The sequence below is a fragment of the Microplitis demolitor genome, chromosome 6, assembly GCF_026212275.2.
Source record: "Microplitis demolitor isolate Queensland-Clemson2020A chromosome 6, iyMicDemo2.1a, whole genome shotgun sequence".
Lineage (NCBI taxonomy): Eukaryota > Metazoa > Arthropoda > Insecta > Hymenoptera > Braconidae > Microplitis > Microplitis demolitor.
This window is the reverse complement of record NC_068550.1, coordinates 136,729-156,688: the sequence shown is the minus strand read 5'-3', so window position 1 is coordinate 156,688 and position 19,960 is coordinate 136,729. Positions and strand designations below refer to the sequence as shown.

The window sequence follows — 19,960 nt, the reverse complement described above, 5'->3', positions numbered from 1 at the left end:
CGTTCTTGTTATTGATGTTACCTTCATTCTAATTTGTTAAGTCAACCTTTTTTCATTTATTTAAAAATTAAATTAATTAATTAACAGTACTAATTTGTTTTTGTTTTTATTATTTAAATTGGCCTTTATTAAATGTTAATAATAATCAATGGGAACCACCACTTGGACAACCACCAAAAAGCCAACGATAAGCGCGAGTTACTATCGGAGTAACGCGATCTACAAAATTAATAAATATCTAAAATATTAAAAGTTATAAATTATATAAATATTTAAAATATATATAATTATATGTGAAATATAATAAATAAACTTGCCATTTATAATTGGTGGTGGTAAGAAATCATCAGAGTCATCTGATAAATCATAATAATCGGTGTGTAATATCTCTTGGCGGTTACTACGGCAACTGGATGCTCCCGACAATTCCTTCCTTGTCGATGCCGCTGTTGATTTTCTTCCTGACCAAGAACCGTCAGCATTGTCGTAAGTTTTATTACCATCCACTACTAAAGATTCGTATCCGGTTTTCTTATCATTATTGTTTTTTATATTCTTTAAACGATTATTTATTTTATTATTTTTTAATAAATCATCAATCAATTTTAAAGCTTCAAATTCTTTTCGTTGACGCTGATTTTTATTTTTGTCGATTGACAGTGACAAAATTTTTTTACGAATTTTACGCAATTTGTATTTTATTTCTTTGTCATTTTCTTCAATACCTTCTCGTTCTTCTTCCTCTTCTTTATATTCTTCATCATCTTCTGCTAAATTTTGGTCAGTTGATTGATAAACGTCTGATCGTTTTCGTGTATATTTATTTTTTTTAAATTTATGTAAATTTTTAACATCTTGTATACCAGATAAAAAATATTGACTATAATTCGAAGCCAGCCCGTCATTTTCCAAATACAAAGTATCATTATTTTTTTTGTTCATTATTAATTTATTACTTTTTAAATTGCCGATAAATTCTCTAACATAAAAAAATTAACTATATTTTTATAAAATAATTAAGTAAAAAATTTTATTTATATTTATTTATTTATAAAAATAATCACCTAGAAAATTCAAACCCACGAGAAGGATAAATTTTCATTTCCGGCCAGTCGATATTTTTTTCTTCAATTTGTTTAAAATCCTTAAGATTTTTAGTTGACGTTTTTAAACTTGATTTTTTATATTTTCCTTTAGATGTATTATTTTTTAAAGCGTTTTGTAATTTAATATTACCATAGGAATAATTTAAAAATTTTTTATCCGTTTCAAATGAATTAAGTATTGTTTTAAGACTAAATGCTATTGCATCAATAAAAATCAAACATCCTTTTCGAAAATCTATATATATAAAATAAGTACAATAATTATAATTGTCATTATATTTAAATAATTGATAACTTACATGAACGTGAAATAGGAATAAAATAAAATATTATTCCTAAAAAAGTAATAGTTGGTGCGATTATTTTTAGTAAACTCCATTCTTGTTTAAAATTTTCATCCATAAATTTTAATTATAATTATAATTTTTTATACATTTAGGTTAAATAATTTTATATGACACTTTTAATTTTATATATTAATAAAAAAACAATTGAAAGATTGAAGGGAAAATATATAAATAATTACAAAGTAATCAAACAATATAAGATTCAAATCTCAAGACTTTATTATGCTTATATAATTTACAATATAATACAAACGATAATTAACAATAATAATAATAATAATAATATTTGAAAGTATAACATTAGGTTAAAATTAGGTGAGAGGGAATTCATTAATTTTTTATTTTACTTAAATATTTATTCAGAAATAAATGATCAAGTGCAGCACTGTGTACTTGCATTAATTATAAATATGGATGCTGAAATAAATTTTGTGAACAATAATAAATCAATTTTATACTTAATTTATTTTTAAATTTAACAATCATAGTCCCCGATTCTACAGTAACTTTAATTAACAATTAATTATTATTTTCATTTTTTAGCCTCATTTAAAGTACTATCGGGGACAAATACGCATATATATTTATATAATATCATGTATAGTTGATAATAATTAATGTTAATTATTAATACAATGCATAGTGTGATCTACTCTCTGTCAACAAATACTTTTTTTTTTTTTTTTTTTTCTTTTTTTTTTTTTTTCTTTCATAGTGCCATTAGTGCGTCAAGTAAACGATTAAACAAATATATAATAATTTAAAAGAATTCTTTACTATCGTTAAATATATATTTAATTAGACAAATATCTGATTGTCATTCCTTTCTAATTCATTTTAAATATGAAAAATAAAGGTTTATTAATAATAAATATCATAATATCAAACGCTCTATTCATTTCGCCAAAAAAATACAAACATTTTATTTTTTATTTCCATTATTCTTTAATTAATTATGACAATGAAATATTTGTGTAATAATTATATAATATATATATATATAACTCAATAAAATAAAAAAATTGAAATTAAAACGAACGAAAAAAAAAGATAAAAAGAAAAAAAGAAATAAGTGGACTATATAATGGTAGATTGATGGGTGATTTTATACAGGAATATGATGAGAAACGTGCATTAGAGTATTTTAATCGAAGAAGAGAAAAAAAAAATACTGTATGCTCGGAGGGTTTATCTTTTTTTTTTAGATTGAATTTAAAATAATATTATGTGTTATTAATTATTTTACATTCGCGTAGCTTGGATTTTTTTTATGGCATTCGTTAGATGAAGTATCTCCGTATTAACTTGACTTACAAGACCCTCGAGTCCCTCAACAGTATCGAGTACTTCAACTCGCTGTGTATGTGGATTAAATCTGACCTCAAATGGCCTGCTCATAGTACTAACCCAACGGCGGAATTTTTCTTTAGCATCTTCAAAGCTCTCAGCAACGTAATAAATTGGTTGGAATTCTTGATCTTGGTATGGTTGAAGAGCGGTAGTGCATGGATCGAATGGTCGGTGTTCACATTTATCACTCAGTGAATGTAACAATTCACCGTAAGCTGATAATAATCCAGCGCCATATGCCTTAACTTCTTTTCCTTCCTTACAAAGACCAAATTCAACGGTGAACCAATAAATTGTTGACAATTTTTCAATTTCCTCGTCAGAAGCTCCCAACGAGGCAAGACCTATTTCTTGTGAAAATTGAGCGAAACTGGAATCTGCTAGTAATGGCATATGACCCAGTAGTTCGTGAATGCAATCACTATTGTCAAAAATAAGAAAAGAAAAAAAATAATATAAATATTATTTATAGATATTATAAGTTTGATAATTAAATTATTGTCAATTATAAATTTTGAAAATGACTTGGAAACTGAAAGTGAGTTATCAACTGATGGAAAATATAGTCACATAGTAGTAGTATAGTCATAATATAGTCATAGTATGAGTCGTTGTCGTTAAAAGCCAATTAGAGTTCCATTACAAGCATCAGAAGCAACGTTAATTTTATTATAACTCTGTTGGCTCTTTATATTCAACGTGTACGTGGGCATACTACCTGATTCATATTCATAATAAAAATAATAATAATATAAATTGATTTTAAGTTGAGGTAAAAATATTAAAATATTAATAATGAGAATAATGAGTGATAATTTTATTTAATAATACTTACGGTTCTGGGGTATGGTAAGGACTGTTGATATGTCTGACATATTGTGTACTTTGGAATATTCTGAAAGCAAGACTGGACAAGAAATCTCTAGCAGTAAGAAGTCCAGCGGCGGGACGTAAAGTAAATCCAGTATTTCTGTTCAAAAAATCGCTTACTTCTTGGAGCTGAGGAATACGATGGGGCTCAAATATTTTTTCATCCCGTAATTTTTTGAATGCACGTTGATACTCAATACATGCGTGTTTAGGTACTAAATCAACAACAGTGTTGAATACACGTGACCAAGTTTCATTTTCAGTCTCAGTGTAGGGTATTGATGGAATAGGATCACCGTATTTGTAAGCAAATGCTATTTCAGCAATTATTTTTCTTCGAGCGCGATATTCTTTATCAGCAAAACCAGGATGATTCATATCCAAGTCGGGCTCGTATTTGGTCATAAGATGATTACAATTGTCGAGGTCAGAAGCATGACGTGGAAACCATGGATCTTTAATACTAACGGAATTCTCTGTAAGAAGATTAACTTCTTCGAGCGACGCACTTTGTCGTAAATTACGAATTAATTGCAACAGACAGTGACGTGTCATGTCTACCTTGACCAGAACATCAAATTGAGAGCCTTCTTTACGTGATGGACGTGATTCCAGATGGGTCACTATACCCTTGAAATTTTCAATCGTCTTCAGTATACGCGCCAATGAGCCAATTCCATCACGTAAACGTAACATCAATGTTGCTTTCTGAATTGCCGTTTCTCCATCCGGAGTTTCGGCTATTGTTTTAGCCAATACAACTTCTTCTTCAGTTAATCCATAATCTAAACAAAATTTATTTATTTATTTTTATACTATACGTGATATAGATTTAGTCTATAATAAAAAAATAAAACATTTACTTTACAACCGAATTTTATTTTTAAAAGTTATAAAATCATAGAGGAAATAATCACACAATTCAAAGTCCATTTGCTCGGTTACTGTATATATATATATAAAGAAAAAGTACTTTCAGAAAAGAAAAGTGTTCTGCGAAAGTACTTGTCATTGTCGCAGACGCAAGAGGGTGATCTAAACTCATGGAACCGTAAGAAATTACTTTATATATATATATAATGGCTAGATATTGTAGTATAAAGTAAGTAATGTTAAAAATATAAGATGAGAGCAACGAAAAAGTGAAGCTAATATAATTTTCAATGCACAAAGGTACAATAAAAAACCTTTTGCCAGTAATTCAGTAAAGTGTCGTAGGCGAATGTAGGCGATTCTACGACAATGGATGCCTGTTTTTACCCTCAATTTACTTGCCCTCCGTTACCTCAATCAACTTTTATTTCAACACCTAATTTTCTTTACTTTTTACAATTTTTTTATTTTATTACAACAAATAAAAAACTTACATTCATCAGGACCAAAAGATTTTTCCTCTCCGTCTGATGATGAAGCTTCAGCTTTAGCTTCTGGTAATTGTAAAAAAAAATAATAAATTTAACATACATGCCCATGCAAAAATAAAATTATAATAAAACATAAAAGGAAAATAACCTCCATCCTTAGCAGCACTCAAAGTTTCAGATTGCTCATCGTCACTTGATGATGTGTAAGTTTCCTCATGATCCTGCTGTTCTTGAGCACAATTTGCTGGATCAGCACTTGAGTCTATCAATAGGTTAACAAAAACAAAAACAACAACAAAAAAATAAAATAAAAATCATGCACCATGAAAACTATATAAAAATTAAATTAATGTAAGAATAAAATAAAAATATAACAAACCGTTTGCTCTTTGACGGGCTTCTTCAAGTACACTTTGTTTAGTTTGCTTGACCACCAGAGTCTCAAAGCGTGCATCATCAACAAGTGATCTACGACGGGCTGGATATCCATTCTGTTAATTAAAAAAATAAACAAATTATTTATTTATTACCTTTTGATCTAAATACGCAACAATTATCAACAACAAGTCAAGTCCAATTTCCGTTTAATTATTAAACTGTACGATCTAATTCCGGATTTAAAGAGAGAATCCAAAGGAAATGATGCAGGAAATAAAGTTGTACGTCTTTGATCATCTACAGGAAATAGAAAGACCACAGATATACCACATATATATGACTTGAAACGTTTAACTTGACCAATTTAAATTATTAGAAATGTATATACATATATATGTGTGTGTGTGTGTTTTTTTTAAATGAATTTATCGAGTGTAATTAATAGTTATAATACGAAACTTGTGTCTTGGCATCAGCCAATAATAAGTACTGACGTTTAATATAAATTCTTGAGCATAAACACATGTCGTCGGTGTCGTCAAAGTGGGCCAAGTACTTTGCCAATGGATAGACAACCGATGAGTGTGTGTTATTGCATCAGCGGACAACTGAATTATCACCGGGTATAGGGTATAAACGTACAGATATTATATGTGTATACGGTATAGGAGATTTGTTGCGTTAAAGGAGCCTTGATCTGCTCCAAGTGCTGCTTAATGCTGCTTACTGTTCGCACGCTATTGACCCCATCGTCTGCTTCATTTCTATTTTATACTTGACATTTATATACTGTTTTTTTTTCTTTTCTTTTCTTTTCTTATCTTTTCTTTTATTTTCTTTTATTTTTTTAATCTAAGATTTGAGTATCTAATCAATAATTAATTTACAAATCCTTATTAGGCAATTGAAAAATAACTATTTAATAAAAAAAGTAATAATAATTATTATTATAGTATAAATAATTAATTTTATTCAATAATTAAGTGGTATTGATTTACATAACGGATCACACGTGTGGAATTAAATTGCCTCGACATATTACAATAATGATAATAAATTAATAAACATGGTATGTAAAGGATACGATAGTAATATTATTTTATAAATCAAGAGGCGGGGTGTCGAGCCTCCAAGTGATCATAACGGTTATGCTTGATGCTAGTTTTGTTTCAGGGACTTTATTATAACTATAAATATATGTATATATTTTACAATCACTTGTTTCTCATATTTATAACATATTCGTAATTATCATGCAAACAAGGCCAATTTGATTTCTCAATCTTATAACTTGTTAGATTATGACGATAATGATGGATTATAATAAGGACTATAATGATAGACGCGATAGATGATGTATTTTATTTAAAAATTTTCCTATCAAATAGCAATATCAATGATTGGAGGGTAAGAAGAACCGGGTGTGAAATATCATCGATGATCAATACTCATACTTATCGACACCTTTGGAAAATTCGAACAAGGTCTTTTTAGTTTTTCCACAATCATCAAGTCATCGCGTGATATCTTATATTTTTTTTTTTTTTTTTTTTTTTTTTTCTATTAACCATTTATTATCCTTCATATTTTTTAAAATAATTTTCTGAATAATTATTTATTATTATTAATTAATATTATTTATTACATGCATTAATAAAATTTTTTTAAATTGTTTAATAAAAATTATGTGGTGAATGACATAACTAAACAAGTAGTCAATATATCATCAGTTTGATCATATATTATGTTACATATCTAACAGTTATTTTAAAAGCAAGTACAAATATCAAGGATTATTTTTAAAACTTTCTCTAAATACTATTCTAGATTATAAGAAAAAGAATTTTTTAAAAATAAATGTTAATTTGATGAAACAAGTTATTAATCACTAAACTTTGGCAGTTATTAGTCATTTAAATAAAAATATTAACAAAAATAGAGTTAATGAAAAAAATAGTATGATTATTATTATTATTATCATTACAAATTATTTATTTGTTGTAAAATAAGATTTTTCTCAAAGAACCATCTTTGAATCAATGTATTTACGGATCATGATGATGATGCGGAGAAAGTTCTTAACGGCTTAACTAACGGTGACGCGAGAGTTGTTAATAAAGTATCTCCTGGCATCATCGTTCATAATTTTGGTGCATTTACATACCTTCGTATTAAAATCATGTTATTCATGTAATAATCCATCGATACCGATTTGCGTAATACCGGAAAAATTTATATCGAATTAATCAACCGTAAAAATCATAAATGAACCTATTTTAACTATTATTATTATTATTATTAAAAAAAAAAAAAAACATTATTTCTTTTACTTTACTATACTTTACATAAAAAAAAAATCGAAGAAAAAAATATTTTTATTTTCAGTGAAAAATTTTTGTAATAGTCAGACACTCGTATTTATCAAAATTTAATAATTATCGCTATAATTACTATCATTATTATATAAATATTGATATTTTGAATAAGTTTGTAAAATAAATATAATTTAATTTTTGATGGGTATGAAAAGTACTGTAAAATAATAATAAATAATGATATTAATCATAAAACCTTGGCATATCGTACATAATTTGATGAATCTAGAATAAAAAACAAAAGGCCAAGGATTCTTACCAAGATATTTAAAAAATAATTTAGGATAACTCTATTGCTGATAATAATAAATCTTATAATATTAAACACCGCAAGGTTGACGTTGTATAACACGTTGACAATAAAACTTTATGAACTTTCTCCACTCGTATCTCTCTTTCTCATATTCATCTTTCACATACAATTTGGCTTTTTAAAACACCTGATGTCATGTGAGGCCGATGATGATAACAAATTTCACTCTCTCAACCGACCAAGATTCAACAAGACTCAACAAGACAAGTAGTAGTAGTAATAATAATTGTATACCGGAACGACGATAATGACCACTCAATAAGACAAAGTAACCATTTAAGATAAATAATCAGTTAAATAAAACCATCAATTTTTTAACAATTTTTTAAATTTCTGATGTAATTTTTTTTATAAATTACGAAAGCTATATCAGAGAGTCACGTAGCGTCAGAACCAAAACAAGAAATTTCTTTTAATTAAAATTATTAAAATTTACTTTAATTCTTATTAGTCATATTTGCTGTATTCTGTTCTGTGCAATTGAAATATTCAAAAATTGTTTTTTAATTTAAAAAAATATATAACTTACCTCAATACTGTATGACTTTTTGATAGCGAACATTTCGCGATTTTTTTGTGCGGCAGCAACAGCCATTGTAATCTTCTTTTATCGATTTAAAAAATCCAAAAAAATATTTCCACAAGGAAATAATAACACAGGAATAGCCTCCCTCGCGTTTAGTTAAATGTTATTTAATAAAATAAAACGAGTAAATGCCTGATACTCGATATGAGTCTCACTGCAATTAAATTATTTATATTTTTTTTTTTTTATTTTTTATTCTCAAAATCAGGACAACGAAACTCCGTAAACAAGAGCACGAATATTTTCGTCTTAGCGTTACACTAAACAACGTTAAGTTTGAATTTATAAATTCGCGCCGTTTTTATATAATATCACTTTAATAATAAATATATTTTTTTGACTAATTAGTTTTTATTAAAATCAAATCAATTTAATTTAGATAAAATAAATTCAACTCACAGGTACAATGTGAGTTGAATATATTGTTTTATTTTAACAATAAATTTTTGAATTTGAAAAAAAAAAAAATAAAATTGTAAGAATTTTATTTCGTGTCCTGCTTTGGCGAAGCGAAAGAGCGAATGCGTTGACGGGGCGGTTTGTCGCTGCATATAAACGTTTCCTCCCTTCACTGGCTCACGTTGGGGTCAGGGGTGTCCCTCTCCTCTGACTCCCACCCTCATACACAAGGGAAAAGAGAGGGCTTTCGGGTAATCTGTTATCCACGCTGTCCATGCTTGACGATGGTCCTCCTCACTTTCGTAATTCTGTTCACACACACACACACACACACACACACACACACACACACACACACACACACACACACACACACACACACACACACATATAGTCTTTGCTTTAACTCAAGTCTATATTTTTATTTGTTATTATTATTTCCATCTCTCTTAATTTTATATACACTCACGGGTTTCTGTTAACTTTAAATGTTTTTTTTTCTTTTTTCTTTCTTTCATTTAAATTATTTTTAGCTCTCGACGCGCGTTCCAACCGCGCAATGCTGCTATTGGTTAATTTGTAATACGTGCGCACGCGGGCTTTCCCGAATACAGCTACTACCTCATGGAGATTCCTACTCTCGTTTCACTTGACTTCTCAACTCACTATATTATACCTTGTACCTACCATTCGTTGTATTACTCACTCTAATAGCTCTGATAGTATGACTCAGATGTATGGCCTGACAATTTTAAATATTACTAAAACAATTACACTTATTTTCATTTATAATTTTTTTTTTTTTTTTTTTTTCAACTGATGCCTATATTAATTTATCAATTGTCAACTAGCTGCTGTGGTATACCATTATTCCAGTAATAAAAAAATTTATCCTCATCAACACGTTTAACGATGACCAACATTTGGAAATCACCTACTAATAAAAATCATCAACTTTTTTTTTTCCTCATTTATTTTCTTGATCAGAAAATTCCATGACAAATTTACTATAGCTATAAATACCTTCATATTTTTTTAGTTTTTAAATAACACTTTCCAAATTATTATTATTATTATTATTATTATTATTATTATTATTATTATTATTATTATTATTATTATTATTATTATTATTGCCAAATTAAACATTATAATGACAGAATAAATTTAAATGATTTGTTTTAGATGATAATTGTTTTAATATAACAATCGATAATATAATCTTTATGGTACTCTCAACAAAAATATATATCTCACTTTCATGTATCAAGGCTACCACGCCTGTATCCACAGACAGGATAACACTTGGCACTGAATCACACCAATTACAATAGTATTATGTCTTACAAGACACACTACATTCCAGTTGACACTTTATAGTTATTGAAAACAAAAAAATTATTTATATAAATATATTTTGCGTTGACTACTTTTTTTTCAAACTCTCAACCAAAATTTCTTTCTCGAAAATATATTTATTTTTCAGAACTTTAAATATTACTTTTTTTTTTTTTGTTAATTAACTTATTATTTTTATTATTTGAAAAAAAAAAAAAAAAAAAAAAAAAAAAAAAAAATGTATATATATATATATTTACAGCTTAGATTACTATATAATTACTTATCAATGACCTCAAACTACCGGAAGAATTTTAATACAAGGTTACAAATCAGTCATAAAAATTTTCTCTATAAAAATGTATAACAAAAATTTAACCTTTACAATTATCTCTAAAAGATGTAAAAAAAAAAAATTCAATTGAAAAAGCTGAAAATAATGTAATTTGAAATGAAATATTTCGTTTATGTAAATACGACTGGATGATCAATTTGATTTAGAAGATAAAAAGATTTATAATCGATTAAGTATCACAGCAGAGCAGAAATTGAATATGACAATAAATGCTAATGTCCTTAACTCTCTATAATATAGACGGTGTTGTGGTGTGGTGTGATTGTGGTGTAGTTGTTGTTGTTATGTAATAAAATCGTCGTTAACTTATAATAATTATTTCCTCGATGCAAATCGATTAGTCGATAAAAAACCTTGAAGGTTTTTTTTTTTATTTTTTTTTTTTTAATAAAAATCTTTTTTAAATACATCTACAGATAAATATCACAAGGGTTAAAAAATGCACGCAAGAGGCTTGATTATTATAAACTATTATAAATGAGTTAAAATAAAGTTATAGAAAAATTTTAGTGAATGATGAGTATTTTTTTTGAACCATCTAACGTCTAAAATAAAAATAAAATGTATCGATATGTAATGCCGATAATAAAATTATCTTTAGCGTGCCACTGATCTATGTTCTCTTAGTCTGTTATATAGATATTATATACTGAATTGATGTGATCACAATAGCGTGCCAATGGCATGTGACTACCACTCTGTCAATCCTGTTGAGAGTATTTTTTATTTTAATATTTATTCAAGGGGATACCGTATCGATTTATTTCTCTTTGCTATCAATTATCATTATATATTAAAAACAAATTTCTACTAGTGAATTAATTAATGAGTCAGCGATAGTAAGATAGCAATATCAAGCATTATCATAAGAACTTAAATTAATTTAGTGAATTGAGCACGTAAATAATCCACAAACTTTAAAGACAAAATGAATATAATCTTACGCAATTTTAACCAACCAATGGGTCAGTGTCGATATGCACGACTGATTGTTCATAAGGTGTTATTTTTTATTTATTTTTTTTTTTACTCACTTTACCTAATTAGCCTGCCCATTTAAATACATACAACTATTATTACTATTATCTTCAATTGTTTGAAAATTATGATAATAAAAATATATATTGAGAACGAAATCGCTAGTCAATCATCAATTCAATCGTTAGTAGAAATAAATATAAAGAGTTTAAACGATTATAAAAGTTTTACGGGTTTCGAGGTCAATATTTGAAAATATGAAAAAAAAAAAAAAAAAAAATGAAAGGTTGACTATGTACTTCCGACAATAAGTAACAAGTAATATTTTAACTTCCGTGATTTGTAACCTTCTTTTATATGACGTACCTTGACAGCCAGTGTCAGTCTAATATATGTATAAAAAATCAGTCACTTTGCTCTTAACTTTAAAAATATAAAAAAAGTAAAAAAAAAATATCTATAACGTACGCGTATACAATATTATTTATGATATTAATAGCATCTTGAACATGTATATGTACATCTTAAACGTGCAATGATTAATAATTAGTTATTTAGTTCTTCCAAACAGTATAATTGGTTGCAATATTTTAAAAAACTTTAAAAATTATAATAAATTTCTACAAGTAAAATCGTTTACCTCACAAGGGTACAATAAAATAAAGTTGAGAGTTAATAGTTACAGTAAATAACTCTCTCAAGACTCATCCTTGTTTTGAAATTCTGAAATACTATTTCTAGAAACATAATCCTACAGTTGACGATAATATATATAAGACTAAATTTTTTATAGAGAGAAAAGAAAGTGCTGAGATAATGATATCATCTACCGGAAAGCCTGTCTAAGATGATGACATTTGTCAAGGTCTCTCATATCAAGAATTATGATCAATCGGGATTTTATTTTATATACTACTTATATATCATCAATTAAATAATAAAAATTTCTATAATATTGAAAGGGCAGTGACTTGTTGATTTATTAATTTCTTTATGCTTTCTTTTTTTAGTGTCACAGTATTATAATACAAATTTAATAAATACTGTTAATTTGTAATTATAAATGGATGTAACATAATAAGACATGTGTACAAAGTGTGGTTGGTGGCCTTGTCTTATGTCAAGTTAGAAGGTGTGCACCTGGTCATTATTATTTTTAATAATCTAGATACATTGTAGAATCAATTTTTAATCAATTAATATTCATACTTGTTTTCAATATAATTATTACATCGATTTATCATTTTTAATAAAAAAAACAATACATAATCTACAATTATTAATGATAATTTATTTACTAACTATTCTTCCAGATATTTTAAAATTAATATTATTGCAAATTTAATTATCATTCTCATAAAATATAAAATTTAAAAAAAAATTTAATTAAAAAATTGTTGATATTAGAATTTTTATTCTATTTTTTTATAAATATAAATTGTGGATCACTACGAAACAATTGATAAATTAGGACTTTAAACGAATTTATAAAATATCAATTAATTATAATTGAAATATAAAAAAGTATACAAATGCAAATTTTTTATGTGAATCAAATTAGTGCCATTCACCCTTCTAAATTATATAACTATTAGTATAATTGTTGCAAAATTATTATCTATGATATTAAAAATTTTATAAAAAAAAATAAATATTATGTAGGTCAATTATATAACATCATTTCAACAGAAATTTAAATTAACATTTGATCATTTAATTGATTTCTAAGTCTTTCAACCATAATGTACTCCTTTATTAATCTCCCCTGCACAAAACTTTTTTAACGAAAAATAGAAAAAAATTTTATCCTCAATTCCAAAAGATTATAAAGAGATTTTTTCTTTGTTTCTTTATCCTATTCTCCACGTATCTTAAAGTATCCCGGGAAATCCCTAGAGTGATGAGTATTATACTTGTCTTATTCCTATGCTACTTTTTTTTTTTTTTTTTTTTTTTTTTTTATGACTTTCGCGGTAATTTTATTATTAGCGACAATACTGCATTAAATAGTCTCTAGATTAAATACTCATAATAGATTGAGAAATTTTTTTAGACTAAGAAGTTTGGAAAAAAAAAAAAAAACTATAGATATTTTATCAGAAAGAAATAAGTGTTTGTTGTTAACATTTACCAACAATTATAGTTAACTAATAAAACACTAAATCTAGCTATCAATATTATATGTTATAAGTTAATATACATTAGGTAGTTAAAACACAACTTTATGCAGAGTTTAAGCTAAAAAAAAAAAAAAAAAAGAGAGAGAAAGAGAAATATACATATAAACTACGTCAATGGTAACCCATTTTATTGTCACCTTGAGGGTGAAGGGATTAGCAATGCGCAATAAAACGATCTAATAGTGAAAGTGCTAACGATCCATAATATTGATTTTTAAAATTATTAAACATTTTATTAACCCTTTATTATTATAATAATAACAATCCTAAATATATCAATACATGCTAATGATATTATTTGGACAAGTCACTAATTGATTATTTAAATCTCACTCGATAGACATTAACATTGTTATTATAAAATGTCTAATTGTTGTATAGAGATCAACATCGATTTTAGTTAAATTTTTAACCGATTAGTCATTAAAACCACGATAAAATTAATTAGTCATTTTACTCAGTTATCATGCGACAGGTTTTTGCAAAATTATTCTCTAATATATATTACCACGATATTATATTATTTTGCAGCGTAAAAAATGATTATAAGAATAAAATATTTTTATTTAAAGAAATTCAGATACTATTTAAACCTTTAAATCAAAACATGTATTTAATTTCTATTGGAAAAAAAAAAAAAAGGTAATTATAATTTTATAAATTATGGATATATTAAAAATTAAAAATTTTAATTTTTGCGTGATTGTATATCGATAGAGTAATAAATCCAATACTAATTATGCAAGTCTGGAAATAATTATTAAAAATAGATTCGTCATGGATTACTTGACATTGTGTAAACTTTTTTTTTTTTTTAAATTTATGTAATTAACGTTACGTTAGTTATGGAAAAATCGAGAATATTTAAAAAAATATAAATATATATAATTGACATCAATAATTTTAATGATAAATAAATGTTTCATTAATAAATTTATAACTTTTTTAACAAAACAAATAGAGTTAATATCCTTGTATAGAATTTTAATACGGTATTACACTTTGATAAATTCACGTAAAATCTAATTAACTATTATTATTATCATCTTTAAAATAAAATGAATTATATATTTTTAAATAAAGTCATTACAAATTCGATGCAATTATAAATAAATAATGGTGATTTTTGTTGTTGTTGTTGTTGTTGTTGCTATTATTGCTTACAATAATGTATATTTACTGTCACAAATAAAAAAAAATAATAATAATATCAGTTTATATCGACTTAGAGACCATAAAATTTAATTTCTGTAGTATTGAAAAAATTTATTATGCAATTCCTAGTTAAAATATTCAAAGAAAAATTACATCTATCACATGTATTTAAATATTTAATTGTAAACGTCGCATACTGATAGTTATTTTGCAATATTAAGCTATCAATGTTATCATTTTATCAATGACAAAAAATAATTATCATTATGATAAAGAATAATTTAACGACATTATTGCCACTATAAAATTATGAATAAACAATTGGTTTAATTTTATAATAACTTATTTATTATTTTAATCATCTAACTAATTATATCATACAGTCAATTTTAATACTAATAAATGCAGAACCAGAATTATCGCGTAAAAAGAGGCGTGTTAACTTGCTTTCAGTAATAAATATTGAATAACGTTTTTAGGTTTACATTTATTTAAAAAGAAAAAAAAAAAAAAACTATTGTTTAATTTTTAAATTACCAATAGAAAAAATCAAATTGATAAACTATTTATAAATTGCTAGTATTATCATTTTAATTATTAAGTATTGAGACGACAATTATTGGTTGACAAAAAATAAAATATATATAGGGACTAAGAAAAATGCGGAGATGTTTATAAAATAAAAAAATGATAAATTTAACAACAGACATGTATATAATGTCCCATGTAGTTAAATTTGACCTTGTTTAGATGATGACAAGTACAATTGCAAATACGTCATAAAAAAATATAAATTATCGTCATTACATTTTTATCCGCGTATATGATATATGTACATATACAAACAAGATGAAGTTTCTTGGGAATAAAATAACCGGTCAGATGACAACGACCTGCCTCTACTCAATGCGTTATACACATATATAATATGTATACCTATATTAAATGCGTCATTGAATTAAATTGTTTATTTTTACAAGAGTAATGTCTAATGTGACTGTAATGCAACATCTATGACATTTAAAATTATAAAAATAATAATAAAATATTAACCTGATAAATTTATTCATCATTATCATTAGAATTTAAATATTAAATAAACTGTAAATAATAATTATTATAAAAAGTTTAATGAACTTTTTGTCAACATGTTGATTTTTTAGATACCTATTAAATAAATTTAAAACGCAGGGAACTCCAAACGAGTTCCACAAACTAATATAAATATCGTAACATGGAAAACCCCCGTTCTTCTTATAATATGACGATGGCATCTTATTTTATCTATAAAAAAACATAATAATTAGTTATTATAGTTATTTAATAAAATCTGCCTTAAATAATATAATAATTATTTAAAATTTTTCTTATATTATACCTACTTACTGTTGATAAAAATTTCAGTAGCAGCCTTATATGTAAATAATATGTATATAATACTGATCAACCTTGATAATTTTACTACTTTTTAAGATAATATTTAAATGGGTAAAACCTTGAAAAATATTTAAATAAAGGTTAATTAAGCTCATTCATTTAAATGATTAATTGTTTATTATTATGTAGTATTTTATTTTATCGATTTTTATGTCTCGAGGTTACTTACAACAATATCATTAGTTTTGCTTTTTATATGCAACAGTATCAAAAAAATTTTTTTTAAAGTTCCGCTTTTAGAAATTAATATTATTTTATATTTTATAAATACTTATCATTATATATTTACATTTTATAATTAACTTAAGTAGTGACATTTACTTAAGTTTATTAAAAAGTAAAATTATAATACACAATTTATTAATTAAATGGCAATATAAATATAAATATAAATATAACAACAGTTTTATACATTTATAACATAAATAAATAAATTTGAAAATATCTTTTTGTTTTAAATTTTAGAGACACTATGACATTTTTTAATATTTGTATAACTTTTTTTTAAGCAATGTCAAACTCGTACTTTTTTTCAGTGTTGACATGTTAATTGTCCAATTACTTTTTTTATTTAAATTATTATAACTATTTGATATTCTAAAATACGATTTTACATCTTTAAAAATCTGATGGAAATCTTTAGTAAATCCCGAAATACAACTAGACTCGTTGTTGTTGTTGTTGTTGTTATTATCATCTTGAGATAAATTTAAAATATTCTCATCATCATTATTGATATCGATAATTCGACACTCTGGACTATTCTGCGAGTTTATTTCAATAATGACATTTTTTTTATCAATAACTGATTGCTCAGAATGTGGATAATTAATCAAGTGATGATTATTCTTCGTATAAACCTTGAAAATTTTTTTATTAATAATATTATATCTCTGTGGGTTTTTTGTTTCTTCTTTATCTTGACCTCCAGCAGCTAAAACTTGAGACATATTTATGTCCATAAAAGTTGAGTGACCTACCGGTAGACTTGCCAAAGCTGATGTAATTGAGAATGAAGATTTCGACGTATTTATCGTATCTATCATATCTGTACTCTTACTCTTACTGCTCTTACTTTTACTTTTACTATTGTTATTATTTAAATTTAATATACGACGAAATTTTTTAATAAAACTTTTTGATAATGTTGTTGATTTTTTAATAATTAAATTTTTATTAAAAGTTTTATTTGATGATTTTAATATTTTTTCTGAATAATTTATTTTCTTTTTTGATGATGAGATTAAATATTGTTGTTGGTAATAATTACTATTTTCATCAATTGAAGAAATAGATGGAAATGATGGAGATGATTTTGAATCATTATAATTAATTACATGAATTTCTGGATAAAGTGAATTGTTTTTTTTACTCAATGAATTTTCAATTTTATTTTTTGATATATTAATATCATTAGCATTTAATGATTTATTTGGACGAGAAATAGGTGGATGTGCACGGGGAGGTTTAACAATTTTTTTTCTCGTTGTAACACTTATTTCTGGTCGGTCATCTTTTTCATCATTCGTTGAAAAAAAATAATTTATTTTTAATTCATTATAATCAATTGAATTATTTAATATTGGATCTGTTTGTGTTGCTGTTGTTATTGTATATAATTCTCTCGTAATTGATGATGAATTTAAATTTGATTTTTTAAAAGTTGCAGAGTTAATCATTTTTTTATCTTTTTTATCTTTTAATTTGAAAATTGGAACAGTATTTGTTGTAGCTGAAGAATCAAAATTAAAGGAAAGCATTTGAGTTGATGATGTACCATGATTCGTTAATTCAGGAATTAATTTAATTATTTTTTTTCGATTCTTATTATAATTATTTTTTACAATTGATGGACTAGATCCCAAACAAAGGTCACTTAATTTATCACAATCAATAACAAAATCTTTATAATCATCATCTGCAATTATTATAATAGAAATATTAATATTTAATTAAAATTTTATTTTAAAAATATATAAATAAAAATAATTACCATTGGATTTATCATCAGAATCGTCATCAAGCCAAGGCAATACACATCTATACACAACACCAATTGCAATTGCTACAGTAACAATTATTGTTATATTTGTATCTTTTATTGTTTTTAAAGCACTACTAAATATTCCCAACGCCATTATTACTATTTATTATATTTATATTTAACATAAATTTATTATAATAATATATACATACTATTCAAACAGTATACATACAGTAGACATGTTGAAAAATTTAACAAGACTACTGATATATGATATATAAGGTTTATAATATACAAACAAATATCAAAAACTCTATAGTATAGATATAATATCTATTTTATTATTATTTAATCCTCTTATAAATTATAAAATGTCATTTTACCTTAAACTTTATTATTTTAATTTATTATAAAAATATTAAGTTTCAATTAATTATTCTAAGAATAAATTAGTTAATTAAATAAATATTTTAATGATAGCAAATGTTTTCGAGGCTCTAGGAAGTGTTAAGCAAGGTGATAATAATTAAACGTAAGAATAAAATCAATTACCCGTAGTTTATTAAATAAGGATATTTGTACCATAAAATTTAATAATACGATGGTTTTTCCAACAAACAAACAAATAATAATAATCATTATTATTGTTGTTGTTGTTATATTACATACTATAATAACCATCTTTCAATATTGATAATAAATAATAAAAAATAATAACTTTTTTTTTTTTACGTTAAAACAATGTCTATTGTTCTAATATAGTAATAAAAAAAATAATAATAATAATAATAATAATAATGAAAATGAAAAATTAATTTATTATTCACGGTCCATAGATTTTTTTTTATTCTTAATGATACGTTAATTTATAAATTTATTATTATTATTATCAATAGTATTGGTTAAACCGGAAGAACCTTGGTCTTGTATCTTGTCTTTAATGATACTTCCAAGTACATGCCTTAAGGCAAATATACCTTTTATTATTATATTTATTGAATCAGATTGTAATAATGTGTAATAATGTCTCAATTGAACCGAGGTTACAATCGTTAATGATTTGCAATTACTTTAGGCTTATAATATATATTAATTTCAAAATTTCTATGACGCATACTTTTTATTTATTGTTTACTCGAGATAAATAAATATACAAATAAAAAATATCGTATCCTAGATTTAACTTAAAACATTATGGAATAATTGTTAAGGTTTTGTCCAATATAGTTTAAACGAATTAACGATAATTAACATTTGAAGATAATCATTTTAAATTGACGTTGCCAGATAAATTTAACCTCGTCCTATTTGTATCCTTTAATAATACATTAATATACACATAATTAGAGTATTTTTAATGTTATTATTTTTAATTTTTTTACAATGTTAAATAAATATTAAATATTTATAGAATAAAAATTCTTAAATAATTTGACAGATTGAGG

At 24.9% G+C, this 19,960-nt stretch overlaps 2 protein-coding genes across 3 annotated transcripts; both read right to left on the bottom strand.

Annotated features, from left to right (window-relative positions):
• Positions 1–2,312: 2,312 nt before the first annotated feature.
• LOC103574339 (tyrosine 3-monooxygenase) lies at positions 2,313–9,199 on the bottom strand. 2 transcript variants are annotated; one of them, XM_014443380.2, is made up of 6 exons: positions 8,633–9,199; positions 5,417–5,528; positions 5,186–5,299; positions 5,041–5,100; positions 3,639–4,458; positions 2,314–3,224 (listed from the first exon to the last, which is right to left on the bottom strand). In XM_014443380.2, the coding sequence occupies exons 1-6, from the start codon at positions 8,696–8,698 to the stop codon at positions 2,696–2,698; spliced, it is 1,701 nt and encodes a 566-aa protein (XP_014298866.1). In that variant the 5' UTR covers positions 8,699–9,199; the 3' UTR covers positions 2,314–2,695. The 2 variants fall into 2 exon arrangements, with proteins under 2 accessions (XP_014298867.1, XP_014298866.1); XM_014443381.2 differs by lacking the exons at positions 5,041–5,100; positions 5,186–5,299 and having other exon boundaries at positions 2,313–3,224.
• A 7,708-nt stretch (positions 9,200–16,907) lies between these two features.
• On the bottom strand, positions 16,908–18,762 carry LOC128667966 (myb-like protein D). Its single transcript, XM_053739914.1, has 2 exons — positions 18,525–18,762; positions 16,908–18,449 (listed from the first exon to the last, which is right to left on the bottom strand). Exons 1-2 carry the CDS (start codon positions 18,667–18,669, stop codon positions 17,014–17,016), a joined length of 1,581 nt encoding a protein of 526 aa, XP_053595889.1. The 5' UTR covers positions 18,670–18,762; the 3' UTR covers positions 16,908–17,013.
• Between the last annotated feature and the right edge of the window lie 1,198 nt (positions 18,763–19,960).

What these genes read in the sequence shown, in the direction of transcription:
- LOC128667966 (XM_053739914.1), bottom strand. Translation starts at nt 18,669, where the DNA reads ATGGCGTTGGGAATATTTAGTAGTGCTTTAAAAACAATAAAAGATACA. An exon ending in TTCTGATGATAAATCCAATG is followed by an intron (nt 18,450 to 18,524) that starts GTAATTATTTTT and finishes TAATAATTGCAG; the next exon opens with ATGATGATTATAAAGATTTT.
- LOC103574339 (XM_014443380.2), bottom strand. Translation starts at nt 8,698, where the DNA reads ATGGCTGTTGCTGCCGCACAAAAAAATCGCGAAATGTTCGCTATCAAA. An exon ending in AAAAGTCATACAGTATTGAG is followed by an intron (nt 5,529 to 8,632) that starts GTAAGTTATATA and finishes TTTAATTAACAG; the next exon opens with AATGGATATCCAGCCCGTCG. An exon ending in AGCCCGTCAAAGAGCAAACG is followed by an intron (nt 5,300 to 5,416) that starts GTTTGTTATATT and finishes ACCTATTGATAG; the next exon opens with ACTCAAGTGCTGATCCAGCA.